Consider the following 13,927-nt stretch of genomic DNA (forward strand, 5'->3'; position numbering starts at 1 on the left):
TTGTCCTGAAGCTAACCCAGTATTCTAAACTTAGATGAAGCCTCTTTAGATATGGCCACCAAAACCACTTGTCGCTATGGACTATATTCAGTTTAGAAGTAGTTGAAGGAGAGGCACATTAGGTATCTAATTACTTATACATATTCATTTTAGGATAGAAAAAGTGGTAGAGCAGAACCTGACCCTAAAAAGAAAGCCTCTTTTAGGTCCATCACCTCCACCCTGGCCTCCAGCTTCAAGAGACGTAGGTCCTGCAAAGACACGGTAAGGAAGAAGAATTGAGCTTTCTCTTTTTCTCTTTCTCACTCTTTCTTTCACTTGCTTGCTCTACCTCTATATTGCTCACTCTCATTTACTTTTCTTCTTTACATCTTTGGCTATTTCTTTGCCTATTTCTTACATTCTCTACCTCTATTTCTTCTACTATCTTCTGCCATTCCATTGGTTGCCAAACACCCATTCAGAAGCTGCACATTGTACATGCAGTGCATCCCAGCCCCATGTTTCGTCAACAGTCAGTCATCAATTGTAATCAATTTGAACTTCCTAAACTCAAACCAAAACAGAGCCACTCTCTAAACTTTTTTGCTAGCACTGATGTCGCTAAATACATTTTTCGTATCTTTTTCCAATACCGTTAATTGGTGCCAATCTTTAACAACAAGATTTTTTTTGTGTTTTTTTCAAGTGTTTTTACTGTTTGTTGTTGTATGCCTTCTGGATACACTATATTTTCTTTTGCCAAAGATCCACATCACTAAGAGTCATGTTTGTGTCTCAAGTATGTGTATTTTTTTTTGTTTGTGATGACAGCATTTTGCCAAAGAGAACCCCCACTGCCCACCCTCACAATTTCCTGTAACTTTCAACCCGTACAAGATATGTTCCATCAATTCCAAATGCAACAATTTGCTTTACTGATATCCTGATGAAAAAAATGCTTATACTAATATAAAGCTATGGTTATCGACTGTCAAACTGTTTGTTAGTGGTTCCCATTGTTGTTTTTCAATGTTTGAGTTTGTTAAGGTTAGATATGTTTCTAAAACAACTATGGAAAAAATATATGTGGATGTACCATTGTTCTAGGTTTGTATACTGTCACAATGTAATCACCCTGTATGAACATACATACATCTATACGGTTGGAAAGGAGAGCTAGACACATTATTAGCCTGTCATTTCAGATGTCCTAGGGCTAGGATCTACTAAACCTGGGAATGGAAATAGGCTGTATTTATTTCAGCCTATTTAGAAAATTGGCTTGATATGTAAAGCCATGATAGCTATGTTGCTGTTGCTCCTATACAATGTGTTAAAACAGCTGTAGAGAGGCCACTAAATTATGTCCTGCTATATATCCTGCTATTGCAGCTTCAAAATTTTGGTTCATAGTCACCTAAATCCTAATTAATATATGTAAAACATTGAAATGCACTGGCCATTTCTGTGCTGTCTTGTTGATTTAGGTCTGTTTCCTCCTGTTCTTAACGTGGTGGATGCAGGGAACACAATTACTGATACATTTGTGATAATGGTAATTCTCCTACACAAAAGGAGCATGAGCTGTTTGTAGCACACAGTGTACAAACCAAGTTTACAAAATATTGCTTAGTACTTAAGTCAGAATTCTGATTTAATGACCAGTGTACAGTATATAAAGCTTACTAACGCGTTGATATCTAGTATGTTAAAGCTTCCAAAATAATAGAAGTTTACCACTTTAATAACTATAATACAATATAAACCTTTAGGTCAAGGGCAGATACTGTAATTCTAAGATATCAATACAGGAAAGGGTTTCGAGGTTTAATGACTATATTACAGTGTTTCTCAACGGTGGTTCTGTTAAACCATAGGGTTCCTCCAGAAGTTGCTAGGTTGCTAGCTTGAGCCTTGTGCTATTTGTTTCAAGCCAATTGCCACTGACACCAATGATCTTTTTGGCTATCTATAAAAGTGCCATTCTTCCTACTGGCCATCAATGTAAGATTCATTCTTCCCACTGACCACCAAACTAATGTGCTGTAAGCTATGGATATTGTAATCATACCAGGGGATTCTTAAGACTTGAATGTTATTGCATGTGTTTTCCTATTTTGAAAGGTTGAGATAGGCTGCTTTAATCCGATGCCGACCCGGTGTTCAAAAAATCACATGATGCAAGCTACCAGCTTATTGGAAGATGAGGAAGTAGTGTTAAGGGCAGGTACAGGTTTAAAGAAAATTGGGTCCTAGGCAAATATGAAGTTGAAACCCCAGATGCACAGCATTTCAGTTTTTAAACTGTCAGTTGGGGTCCTGAAAAAGTGTGGTCCCTGGCAATTTCCATAGTTTGCCTTAACCTTCTAAAATCAACCAAGGTTATTAGTAGGTTTCCAAAATTTGGCTACTATGCAATAAATTTAATTATAAAATATCTGTATTAGATAGATATTTCTAGTTCTTCATCACAATGGTAGTCTCCATTCTAGGAAAAGATATTTCAAGTACCATCCTTTAAACCATCACTTTAAACTGCTTACATAGCCACACCATTTAAAAATGTCAGAAATAAATAAGAAAACAAATCATTAATAGAAAATCATTAAAAGAAAATAGCGTAAATTTCCTGCCCTGCTGTAGACATCAAAGTTATCAGAAAAGTGGAGCTGATATAAAAATCATACATTAGTCACTATACCCACTTAGTTCCCCCTTTTTGTTTCCCAACATTGTTTCCCTAAATGGAACTTAATTCAGGGCAGCAGGTACACAATGAAAATAAGACATTCTGGCACAAAAGGAAACAGTTACTATTTCATTATGTTATGTATATTCTCACCATCTTTGTCTACTCAACTCAACTAGTTATTATGGTTATTGCAGCAGAAAAGTCCTAATAAAGTTGAATATAAATCCATTGTAATGTACATCTTCATAGAGGAGTAAAAGGATATATATATAAATGCACACACACACACACACACACACACACACACACACACACACACACACATACACATATATATATTTAACAATGAAGCTAAAAACCATGTGTTTGTTTAAAGAGATCATTTGGAAAATAGACAACATACATGATAGGTGATTCATTTATAAAGCTCCACTGATCCTAAATTAGCTAAATACATTCTTTGTGTAACAAAACAAAGGTTAAAAGTCAAAGTTTGTTTTCCTTACAAAACAGCCACACACTGAATAGAAAAGCCTGTGTCCTGTTGGCATGCTGCAGAGCTCCATTACTCCTCTTCCTAAGTCAGAGTCAGAGCTCTACAATAAGTAGGTAGCATCATTTTTGAATCACCTGAAGTTGATGGTTCTTCACAGTCAAATTTAAAATGTATTTTATTATAATTAATTTATAACAAATTACTGATTCTCTTTATATGTTTTGAAAAGTCTTTGTAACTCTGGGGTTGTTTGCTAACATAGCAGAAGTGCATCCTTAAACATCTTCTTTAAATCGGAGCTGTGTTTCACACATAGCAGACAACACAATGTCATGGACAGAGATCAGAGACTCTGACAGTGAACCTTTATACTCAACTCACTGATATCCCTCATTCCTTTATCTGAAGAGAATTCCCCACTGTGATTGCTTCACTACAGAAAGCTGCTGCAGATGTTGCCTTTTTCTCCGTCTTGTAATTCTGTGCTAATACCAGCATGTAGGCAATACAACAGCACATTGGCTGCATCATCATATTGACAAAAAAAGTAGCCGAAGATAGCAGCTGTTTTCTAATTGAAAGTCAGCTTCTGCTTTTTTATGATTATTTTTAACCTTCATTTACAAAAAGTGCTAATGTATTGCCAACATTTCCAAAAAAAATAGGAACTTAGAGTAATTTTTAGTTTTGGATGACTACCAATGGGATGAATTCCTGCTCATCTTTTGTCTCTTGGAGACTCCTGTTCTGAAATTTCACTTCTTCCTCGACCTGCTCCCAGCTAAAGATTTAGTAAAATATGGACCTGCCATCTGAAGACCTACACTAACTCATTGGGTCTGATTTATTAAAGCTCTCCAAGGCTGGAGAAAATAAACTTTCTAAAGTGAAGCTGGGTAAGGTTATGTTCACATTGGCCATAAGGTTGCAGTGCCTTTGCTGACCTATTTGTTGATGCATAGTAAGTAAGAGATTAACCACCCACTGCCCAGTTTTGTTGATTAAATATCAATGAGCAAAGGGGAAAACAAAATGTTGGCTAATCTATATATGATATTAACCTCCCTAGCTGTAACCCCGAGAGTGACTGGGGGTAAAAAAAAGTTGCTACAAGTGGTAACCCCGTTACTCTCGGAGTTGGAACACCTAGGGAAGGTTAGACAATAGAACGCATACCTGATCCGCCGGGGTCCCGTGCTGTCCAGCGCCGCGATCTCCGTCTTCTTTCTTCTTCCTGCTTCTGCATCTGATGAGTCACCGGGGGAGTTCCCAGTGACTGCGGTGCGTGTGTACGTCCCGGCCGGGCGGGGCGGGAAATTCAAAATCCATTTGTATTGCAATAAATACAAAATAACTGTATTGAATGCAATACATTGTATTTTTAGGTGTAAAAGCAGTACATTGTTTTCAAGAACATTTATTTTACAGTACATATAATAGTATGAGTATAATGTGTAATTTTTTTTTTAATTAAAATTTTTTTTTGTTTAATTTTTTTTTTTAAATATATAGATTTTTTAATTTATTCAATTTATTGTTTTTAAATGATTTTGTGTTTCAAACTTTATTATACTCATACTATTATAATATACTGTAAAAAAAAATTTCATGAAAAACAATGTACCGCTTTTACACATATAAAACCGGAAAGAAATGAACCGCTAGGGAGGTTAAAATAAATCTGTGGTTTGCCAATGTGGGACAAATTCACTTTAATAGTGGCCCCATCAGCATCCTTCCTTCATCCCCCTAGGCTTATACATAACACAATAGGTTAATATTAAGTGAGCTGGCGGAAACATTTAGAGTAGAACATATATGATTTAAGGAATGAGTAACTGTAAATCTTCTATAGGGTTCTATAGGCTATATGGGAGCCTTCTCATTAGTGAGTATTTTCTCTGCATGTTCACTCTTTTACTAAATACCCTCCACTAGATGAGAAATTATAATCTTATGGATCTTTTTCCTTTGGATATTGGTTATTTATTCTGGTGATTACAGTGCCTTGGTTAGATCCATGGCTTATTTTGAAAACACATATTGGCATGGCAAACAAAGGATCTGACCCCTAGTCAAAGAGCATGGAGGAAAGATTATGCAGAGGTTAAAGTATAAGTCTTACCAGGTGGAGATGTAAAAAGATTTAGCTACCATGATTTACTTAGGTGTTACAAATAGACTATAAAGACTTTGAAATGTTGTTTTGAAATACAGGTGGTACATAGGAAAGGTCTTCATGTTGGTACACAACCAACAGAAGAATGAAACCTTTAATCCTGTAGAGCAGGACACAAAACACATATGTCTCAAATTGTTGAAGATATTCTAGTTGGTTCACATTGTGATCCAATGTGTGTCCTGTATATCGTTATCAATGTACCAAATGTTCTCAGCAAACAGCAGCCAGTAACCCAGCTGCCTAAATAACTGGCCCACCGTATTGTCATTTTTCCAGACATTAAAATCTGCTGAATGAACAGAAGCTGCAGAGGCAGAGTCCAGCCATGGCTCCAGTCGATCCTCACCTTTCCTCTCTGTGTATTTTGTATTTTGCAGCAATACCATCCCACTGACATCACTGGTCAGCTTAATCTATCCGATCCTTCTGTTAGCACTGTGGTGTAATGCAGAGAAGAGAGACATTGGGACTGTTGTGGCTTGGTGGATGGTAAAACATGGACCTAAGGGCAGCGTGTTTCGCATTTACGGGACTGGTAAGGAGGAGGTCAGAAACATAAAGAACTCTAGGACTGCATGTATTTTTCCCACTTATCCTCTCCCACTGCTCACCAAACCAAGATGGATTATTGGATTTTGCCTTTCAACAATTTGCTCGAGAGATTAGAACTAAAAGTGTGTTCCTACTTTATAAATTTGCCTAACACTTTACCCCATTAACTTTATTTAATTTTTATTTGATATTTTATTTAAGTATTTATTCATTTATTTATTTTATTAATTAATTTATTTATTTATTTATCATGTTATTTATTTGGATTTAAAGAACAACATTTGAATAATCTGAACAATTGGCATTATGAGTTATGATTTTTGCTGCTATGGAAGAGTCATTATTGTACACTTTGTAATTGTTCAGTCCCTTCTTTTTTATTTCTACATTAACACAGTTCATTGGGTCAGCTGATGTTTTTTTTTTTAGTGCACCCTGAAGACAGAGCATGCTTTTGTAGCAAACATTTGAAGGTATAATGTTTTTTCTCTGCTATCTGTATGTCCACTTGGGAGATTTTAGCCTCTCTTTTTGTCCTGCTGACACCTTGTTATCCTGACTTGAAGTGTGACATGGGGCTATAAATAAGAGAAAATCTTTCTAATGGAGGCACAGAAAGCAATATAAATCCTAACTGAATAAAAAAATCTGAACTGAATTCTAACCCTTGCCTGTCCTACAAAAAGGTTGTATATTGCTGTTTGTATTTACTGGGCAAAAAACCTTTTCTAACTTCCTGCCCTAGTGAGCACACAGACAGCAGTAAAAGCCTTATAGAGTTATTGCGTGGATGATGCTAGATTTACAAAAGAGTAATAGAAAGAAAAAATCATTGGGGGTGTAAAGAAAAATACTTATTTTTTCAAATGTGGGGGTAGTATAGTGTTCTGCTGTAAAGAAAGTGTAAAAGAGGTTGAGATAAGCAAGAACCCATTTTTTTAAATATGAAAACTTATGTTAAAGCATATAAAATAAGCCCCAAGTACATTTTTTTTAACATAATGTATCCAAATTTCTATGCATTTCTTTTTAGTCTTTTGGAATGTCTTTTTCTTGTACTGACCCTCTTTAAAATCTATTTTTATGAACGTATATCACCATCAGCTTAGTTATATGCCTTTTATACTTGCTGATTTGTTGTTTTTAATTCTATTTACTTTTTCCTCCTTTGCTCTATCCCATTTTGCCTGTTAATGTTTATTTACTAGAAACTTTACTTGGAAAAGTTTATTATGGCTTATTGTTGCTCTAAAAACAATCCAGTCCTCCAAAAGGTTTTGGCTTGAGTATATTATATGCGAATGTTTATTTTAAAACCTTAACTGTAGACATGCCCCTAACTGGTTATCTTTTAGAATTTAAAATATTTTCCCTACTTTCATACTTTATTTACACCAACCCAGCACCCTATGTTGTAATTCTAACCCTATTCTGCGCAATAACTATAAAAACTATTCAAGGGACTTTGGCTTTAAACCAGTAAGTAGTCCAGGCTCATGGCTGGGGGCTGATTGGTTAAACATTTAATTCCAATAATTTCATAACTACACACATCAGCTACAATGCAAAGTTGCTGCTGAGTATAATTTTCCAAGATGGTTGGGCCAAGATCATAGTTTTATCTTGCTGGTAAATCTGGAATACTTGCTGGTTTAGGGGACCTAAGGAATATAAATTGTTTGTTCCTAAATGTTGAGGATGCTTTGTAATTTTGGATACATACAGAATCCAAACCCATTGATGATTATGGCATTCTAGATTTGAAGAGCAAACAAGACACAAACAAAATGGATTTCTCTTTTGTGGTTGCATTGGGAACTCCATTGGATTGTTGGAAAGAACTTTCCACATCTGTAGAATGATTGAGACAAGTCAAACTTGGCTTTTCAACCAAGCTACAATAAACAGTTTTTTAATAGGAATATATTGAGAACATTATATTAGGGGCTGAAAAGACAATGTGAAAATTGTCACATTGGTTCCAGACAGAATTTAAGATCTAGAAATAGAAAAGACAGTACACAAAGGGAGAAACCCATTTATGGCAGAGGTATTCTTTAATAAACTGCCTAATTACACTATAAAACTATACTAGCTGTTTTTATGAATTCTTAACATGGATTTGCTCTCTTATTGCATATGAAGATTTTTTTTCTCTCAGGTTGTAACCAGTTTGGGAAATATTGATAAATTATGAGTTTATTGATCATTGCATTGTTGTGTAAAATATTTAATGTGTTTACAGTTTGACATTTTACAATAATTAAAATATATGTAAATGTGGTTGTGATTGCACTTGGAACATCTATCAATGTTCGGAAGAATATATACAAAGTAACCCAAGCCCCTACTTACCATACCCTACCTCTCACCTGCTCAAATCAAACACTTCTTATAAAACCTGGAGTTGATGATTGAAAATATGGTTTGTTGTGGGATTTTTCTACAGATTAAAATAATATTTTTTAAATACCTTCAATAATTGGCTACAGCTAATTAGTTTATTGAATGTAGCTCCAGAAAACTGACAATTATTTGTTAAAGTAGTGTATAAAAGCATACATTTGATAAAAAGAGAACTGCTTTTATCCATTTCCAGTGAATCCCCCAAGCACCATGTTACAGCTAAATTTATGAGCTGCTTTAACTTTTTGCAATGTTAAAATACTCAGAGTTGATTGTCCCTTTTGGCTAGATCAGTTGTGTCTAAGTAGAGGTGGGTTGTGTTGTGTGAAGAGGTAGTAATCTGGTATTAGAAGTCCGCCCTCGGTTGTCCTTAATCCACCTTGATAATCTCCATGATGTAAAATTGTGATATCTGCAGTGCTAGCTTGCCTTAAGTTTTGTTAGATCATTGCTAAAAAGCCCAAAATCCTGTTAAGCCAATGGCAGCTTTAGTATCCAAAAAGTTACAAATGTGTGCTATTTTATGCCTGCTTGATGCGATTGTAGCCCTGTTATGGCGGGGGTCATGTAAATGGCTCCCACAAAACAAGCTATGGCGCTAACCTGTAGATAACAAAGAGGATCCTGAGCCTTCGCTATGTGGAAGAGTGAGGATACTAATAAAGTTGGCAGTGCCTCCACCCAGGAGGGAATTATTATAATACTGCACTACATACAGACAAGGCAGTCAGTGTGTTCTGGAAGGCATGCAGAGGCACCTATCCTGGCTGAGCACATGTTCTCATCTCTGTCCCTGTACCCCCTGCAATCCTCTATATCCTGCTGGGGTTTCCCAAGCCACTCTCAGGGGCAGGAAAACTTCAACAACTTTATTTGCTATTTACAAAGTTACACCTCAGCAAGCAGATAGAAAAAGGAAGACCCCTACACGATTCTTTAAAAGTCTTTTTGATTTTTAGATTTGTAGAATTTAGTCCCCCAATGAAACCTGCTGTTTGTATGAGTATTCCTTTACAGCACAAGCTCCTAAGACTTCATGTAAATCCCAGTGTTATATATGTCTCCTGTGGAGGTGAAAATACAGAAAGATGAGCATCCTACTTCAAATACAATACAGATGCTCAATGTAAATAAAAATACCAGTATATACTGTATATATTGTCAAGAAACAAAATACTGCTGAGAAAAAACTTTATTTTAAAATTACTGAATTCTTTAATAAGTCTAACATCTGTCTATCTATCTATCTATCTATCTATCTATCTATCTATCTATCTATCTATCTATCTATCTGGCTTTCCATTTATTTTATTTATCCAGCCAATTTATATTACATAGCTCATAGCCATCTATCTATGGCCTGGACATATTGTTTTCTTTTTGAGTTCACTAAATTTTAAAATTTTTAAAATTGAAATTAATAATTCAGATTAGTAGTTTAAAATCACTTCCCTTTGTAAAACTGGTGAAACCAAGTGATCGAATGTTGTCTTTACTTTATGCTGCTTCTAAACATTTCTTTTGTTGCTAGAAGTCATTTTGTAAAGCAAGATGTTAATTTAATTTTGGAATAGGCCATATTGGGGTTGGTGCAACTTGAAACAACAACTGGCTTTTCATGTTTCTTACTATCCCATTTTTGCTGTCTTGGCCATTGTTTTAGGTTTAGAGTGCTGTAAACCTTTGAACTTTTTTTAATAATTTTTTTTTTTGGTAATTAGTTTTGAATTGAGAAGCCAGTAGGTGAATGGCAATTTAATTCTGACAGTGGTACATGGTAAGTGAACCTGTGCCCAGACTATGTACAATATTTACAAATTCTGAACAAGCAGTAAAGGCATTTTAAAACAAACCCTCACTATGTACACAGACATTGTGGATCACAACTGAGACCTGCTAGCTTTCTAATGAAACACAGCAGATGTTTCTCAATCATTGGAAACCAACTGAAACCCATCTTTAGAGTCATTGTTGGCTCAGAACATGACTGGCTAGAATGTCACCATCTAAACTAATCACCTGCAAAGATCCACTGGAACCTCTTTTCCTGCATGTGTATGGACTAAAAAAACTTTTCTTTCCAATGTAAAAGGAGGCAATAATCAACTGGAGGATTTTCCTACCATCTGGAGCAGTAGAGCGTTCAGAAGCAAAGACATAGGCCCTGATTTACTAAAGCTCTCCAAGGCTGGAGAGAATACACTTTGATCAGTGAAGCTGGGTAATCTGGAAAACCTGCAATGGATTCCTTAAAATCATTTGCTATTTGCTAGCAAATGTTTTGAATCCTGGACTGGATCCAATCCAGGTTTGCTGGATCACCCAGCTTCACTGATAAAAGTGTATTCTCTCCAGCCTTGAAGAGCTTTAATAAATCAGGGCCATAATGCAACTGTCTCAAAAAAATATACTGTTCCAAATTAAGCTTTAAATAGGAATGCTTGTGTTATCCGGACAGTCTTGTTTATTTATAGAAAAAGCGAAGAAAACTCTTTTTTCCTAAATACATTTCCAATGTTGACAAGTTTTCTGTGCTGTCCAATTGCTTTCTCATAATTGCACAGTCATGTGAGTCTGTCTCGCGACTTAACATTGTCTCTAAATCTAGTAATATTTGGATATTAAAAAACAGTCAGTTATTGTCAGTGTCTTTAAGCCTTGGCCAAATGGCTTCATTTTGTGTCAAACTTGCAGTCTACCAATTTAAAAAAACTGTTTTTTATAAATCCTCATATATTGATTATCTGGTAAGTGTGAAGTTTGCAACATCCCTGTATAAATACAGATGGTTAGGATCTGACAGGAAGTGACTGGACTGGACACCAAAACATTTTGTGGCTGTGTGTACTGGTCCACTTATAGAAAGGTTTTAATCTGACCATCAATGTTTTTTTGACAGATGAGAATCAGACTGTGCATGGCCACAGTAATTGGACATTATTTATTTTATTCTTAAAAACATATAACTGTAGCTTGTACATATGTCACCTCTGTTAAACTATAACTATATACATCATTGTATATGATACCCTCTTTATACTATTACCAACATAAATGTGTCTTTCTCAAAATATGTAAAGTGTATTATTGACCAGGGTTTATACACTGGTATATTACATTATTTACATCTTGTTTATTCTAGTTTGTATTCTGTATTGATAGACATTTAAAGGGTAAGTCTAGCCAAAGCTTATTTTTCAATTTTGTATAGATGCTGGAAAATTTAGTCAGCAAAATCCTTTTTTTTTACAAGGTGCTCACATCTTAATTCCAGGACCTTGAAGGCTAAGTCTATCCTTGTGGCATGCACTATGCTTATATGCCTTCCTATTCCATCTTACATACCTTTAGTTTTTGGAAATTTTTGTGTTACACTTTTGCATGTATTGCATATACCAGCCAATTATTTATTCAGCCAATATTGAGTATTTCCCACAATTTAAAATATATACATTCAAGGACACGCTTGATATCAGCAAGTGACTCAACAAGCCAACTTCCACCCAATACAGAGCTATAAATAGACTGACCCTTTAATTTGATTAATTTGTTTATCAGCCTAATAAAAGTTTACGGTTTATACTTGTTTGCAGAAGCTTCATTACTAAGTTTTCTAAAAAAAAACATAGCAAATTAACACGTAACAGGAATTAATAAATATAGTTAATTGATTTAGGAAAGTCCTAAATCCTTGCATGATAAAGTGCCAATGATTTATTATTTGCTATAAATAAGATTTCTGGTTTGAATTTTATTTTGCAAAAAGCTAGAATTCCCAGCATGATTTGCTATTGTAGTTAGCAGTGCATGCTGCGAGTTCAGATCCTGCACACTTTCTGCGTGTTTCTACAACTGGCCGCTCTACCAGTTCTGAATCTCTAATAGGAAAGGAAAAAAATAATTATATTGTATAAATCATATAAAAATATTAAAAACACCTATATATTGCTAATATGTTTTTACAAATGTATTTACAAAATAGTGAGGGCAATTATTACATTTCATCTGAGAAAGTTTGTGTAAATGACAAATAAATATTAAATACATTAAAACAAAATTCAGAATAAGACCGGGCTATAAACATTTTTTGTAAAAAGATATATTTACACATTATTTTACATTACATGGATTGCATACTGGAGCCTATAGAATATGCAGCTTCCTAATATTTCTGGACAAATAAAATAGTACCACAGAAGGGAAATTTGAATATTGGGAGAGCTGATTGTTGAATGTATCTAATTATGTATGACAAGGTCCTTTTATCATAAAGAGGACCAGGTACCAAAACGCAAGGTTGCTAAAAACTGGTCAATCTTTATAAAATTGGCACTTGTGGTAAAAAAAAAGGTAAAATGTATTTACCCTGTGCCTTATATATTCAGCAATATCATGGAATCACTGGGAATACTAAATCCCCTGACAAGATGATTTTGTACTGTGCTTGAGTGACTCCCAGAATTTGGGATACTCAGCTGAGTGCAAGTCAAGTTTAGTTTTGTAATCTCCCTATGGGTGTTTTTTTTTTTTAGATTTTGGTGGAAGCTTTAAGCACTAGTGTTCTATTTTAGTTCTACACTTTTAGGAAGCCACCTAAATGTCCTATTTATGTTAGAGGCTGTGTTAAAATTTTGTTAAACTAAACTCAGGCTGATAAATTCTTCTGCCAGCTACTGATAAAGGATTCTTATCTGTGGCAAAATGAGAAAAAAAAAAAGTTTCTTTCCTTTGCTGTTTTTGAATTCTCAACTGTTAACTGTTAGTTAAAAACACACTGACAAAATGGATGCCAAATTTAGCCCACCTTTTCATAGATCTGAGGCTGAATGGTTCATCCCTGTACATTATTGGCTCTTGTGTTCCAGCTATGCAGTGACAAAAAATGTACAATGCATTTTAGGTTGTTCTGTTTCTGGCAGTGAACCTGAACACTTTTCAGACAAATTGTAAAGTTAAAAAAAAATCTATACTTAAAAAGTTTGTTTTTGGATATCCTCCATCCTCTCTTCTACAATTACCACCAAAGTGAATTACATTAATATTTTTCTAAACCACTACCTGAGAGCAATACTAAAATAAGTTGCCTAGAACTTGCAATATACAGTATACCCACTGTTTTTTTTTTTTTTTGAACTGATTGGAATTCCTTTTACAATAACATGAAGGTACCCCACCTCCCTGAGCCCCTGTCCTGCTGTTGTTTAAAGAACATGGTACCTTGTAAAAACTTGGCCCAACCAAAAAGATTTTAGGATTTAGACAGAGAATGGAAGGATTAGGGGAACTTTACTGATGCCTCTGCCCCTATTTAGGAGTTGACAGTTGCAAGGCAGAACAAGAAGTAACAAAAATCACCCCAATTCCTGTCCATATAATGGCTGTTACATAGAAATGGAAATAAGGGAAGTTACCCTTTTGCAGTAAGAAACACAATGGAAACTGAAAATTCTTGCCATTGTTTCCTGCCAGTAAACAAAGTATAGAAAAATCTCACCTCCTTTATAATTGATGCTTGAAAATACAGACACAGGGTAACAAGTGACACAGAGTGGTCACAGAAGCAGGAATAAATTTTTCTTTCCTGGCTACAGTTTAGTAAGGGGCGTTACTGCTTCCT

The 13,927-nt window shown here is 35.1% G+C and overlaps 1 protein-coding gene across 7 annotated transcripts in view; it reads left to right on the forward strand.

Annotated features, from left to right (window-relative positions):
* The window catches only part of GRIN1 (glutamate ionotropic receptor NMDA type subunit 1), a 73,011-nt gene extending 64,824 nt beyond the window's left edge, over positions 1 to 8,187 (forward strand). For 3 of the 7 annotated variants that reach the window (XM_072431408.1, XM_072431407.1, XM_072431411.1), the window contains one exon: positions 5,730 to 8,187. Coding sequence is in view for 6 of the 7 variants with exons in the window: in XM_072431407.1 (XP_072287508.1) it covers positions 5,730 to 5,798 (69 nt within the window). In the remaining variant the exon portion in view is untranslated. Of the gene's footprint in view, positions 1 to 153; positions 265 to 5,628 lie in introns of all 7 variants that reach the window. The other 4 variants (XM_072431404.1, XM_072431406.1, XM_072431405.1 and 1 more) reach the window with 3 other exon arrangements.
* Positions 8,188 to 13,927: the final 5,740 nt, after the last annotated feature.

Source organism: Pyxicephalus adspersus, chromosome Z (assembly GCF_032062135.1).
Source record: "Pyxicephalus adspersus chromosome Z, UCB_Pads_2.0, whole genome shotgun sequence".
Classification (NCBI taxonomy): domain Eukaryota; kingdom Metazoa; phylum Chordata; class Amphibia; order Anura; family Pyxicephalidae; genus Pyxicephalus; species Pyxicephalus adspersus.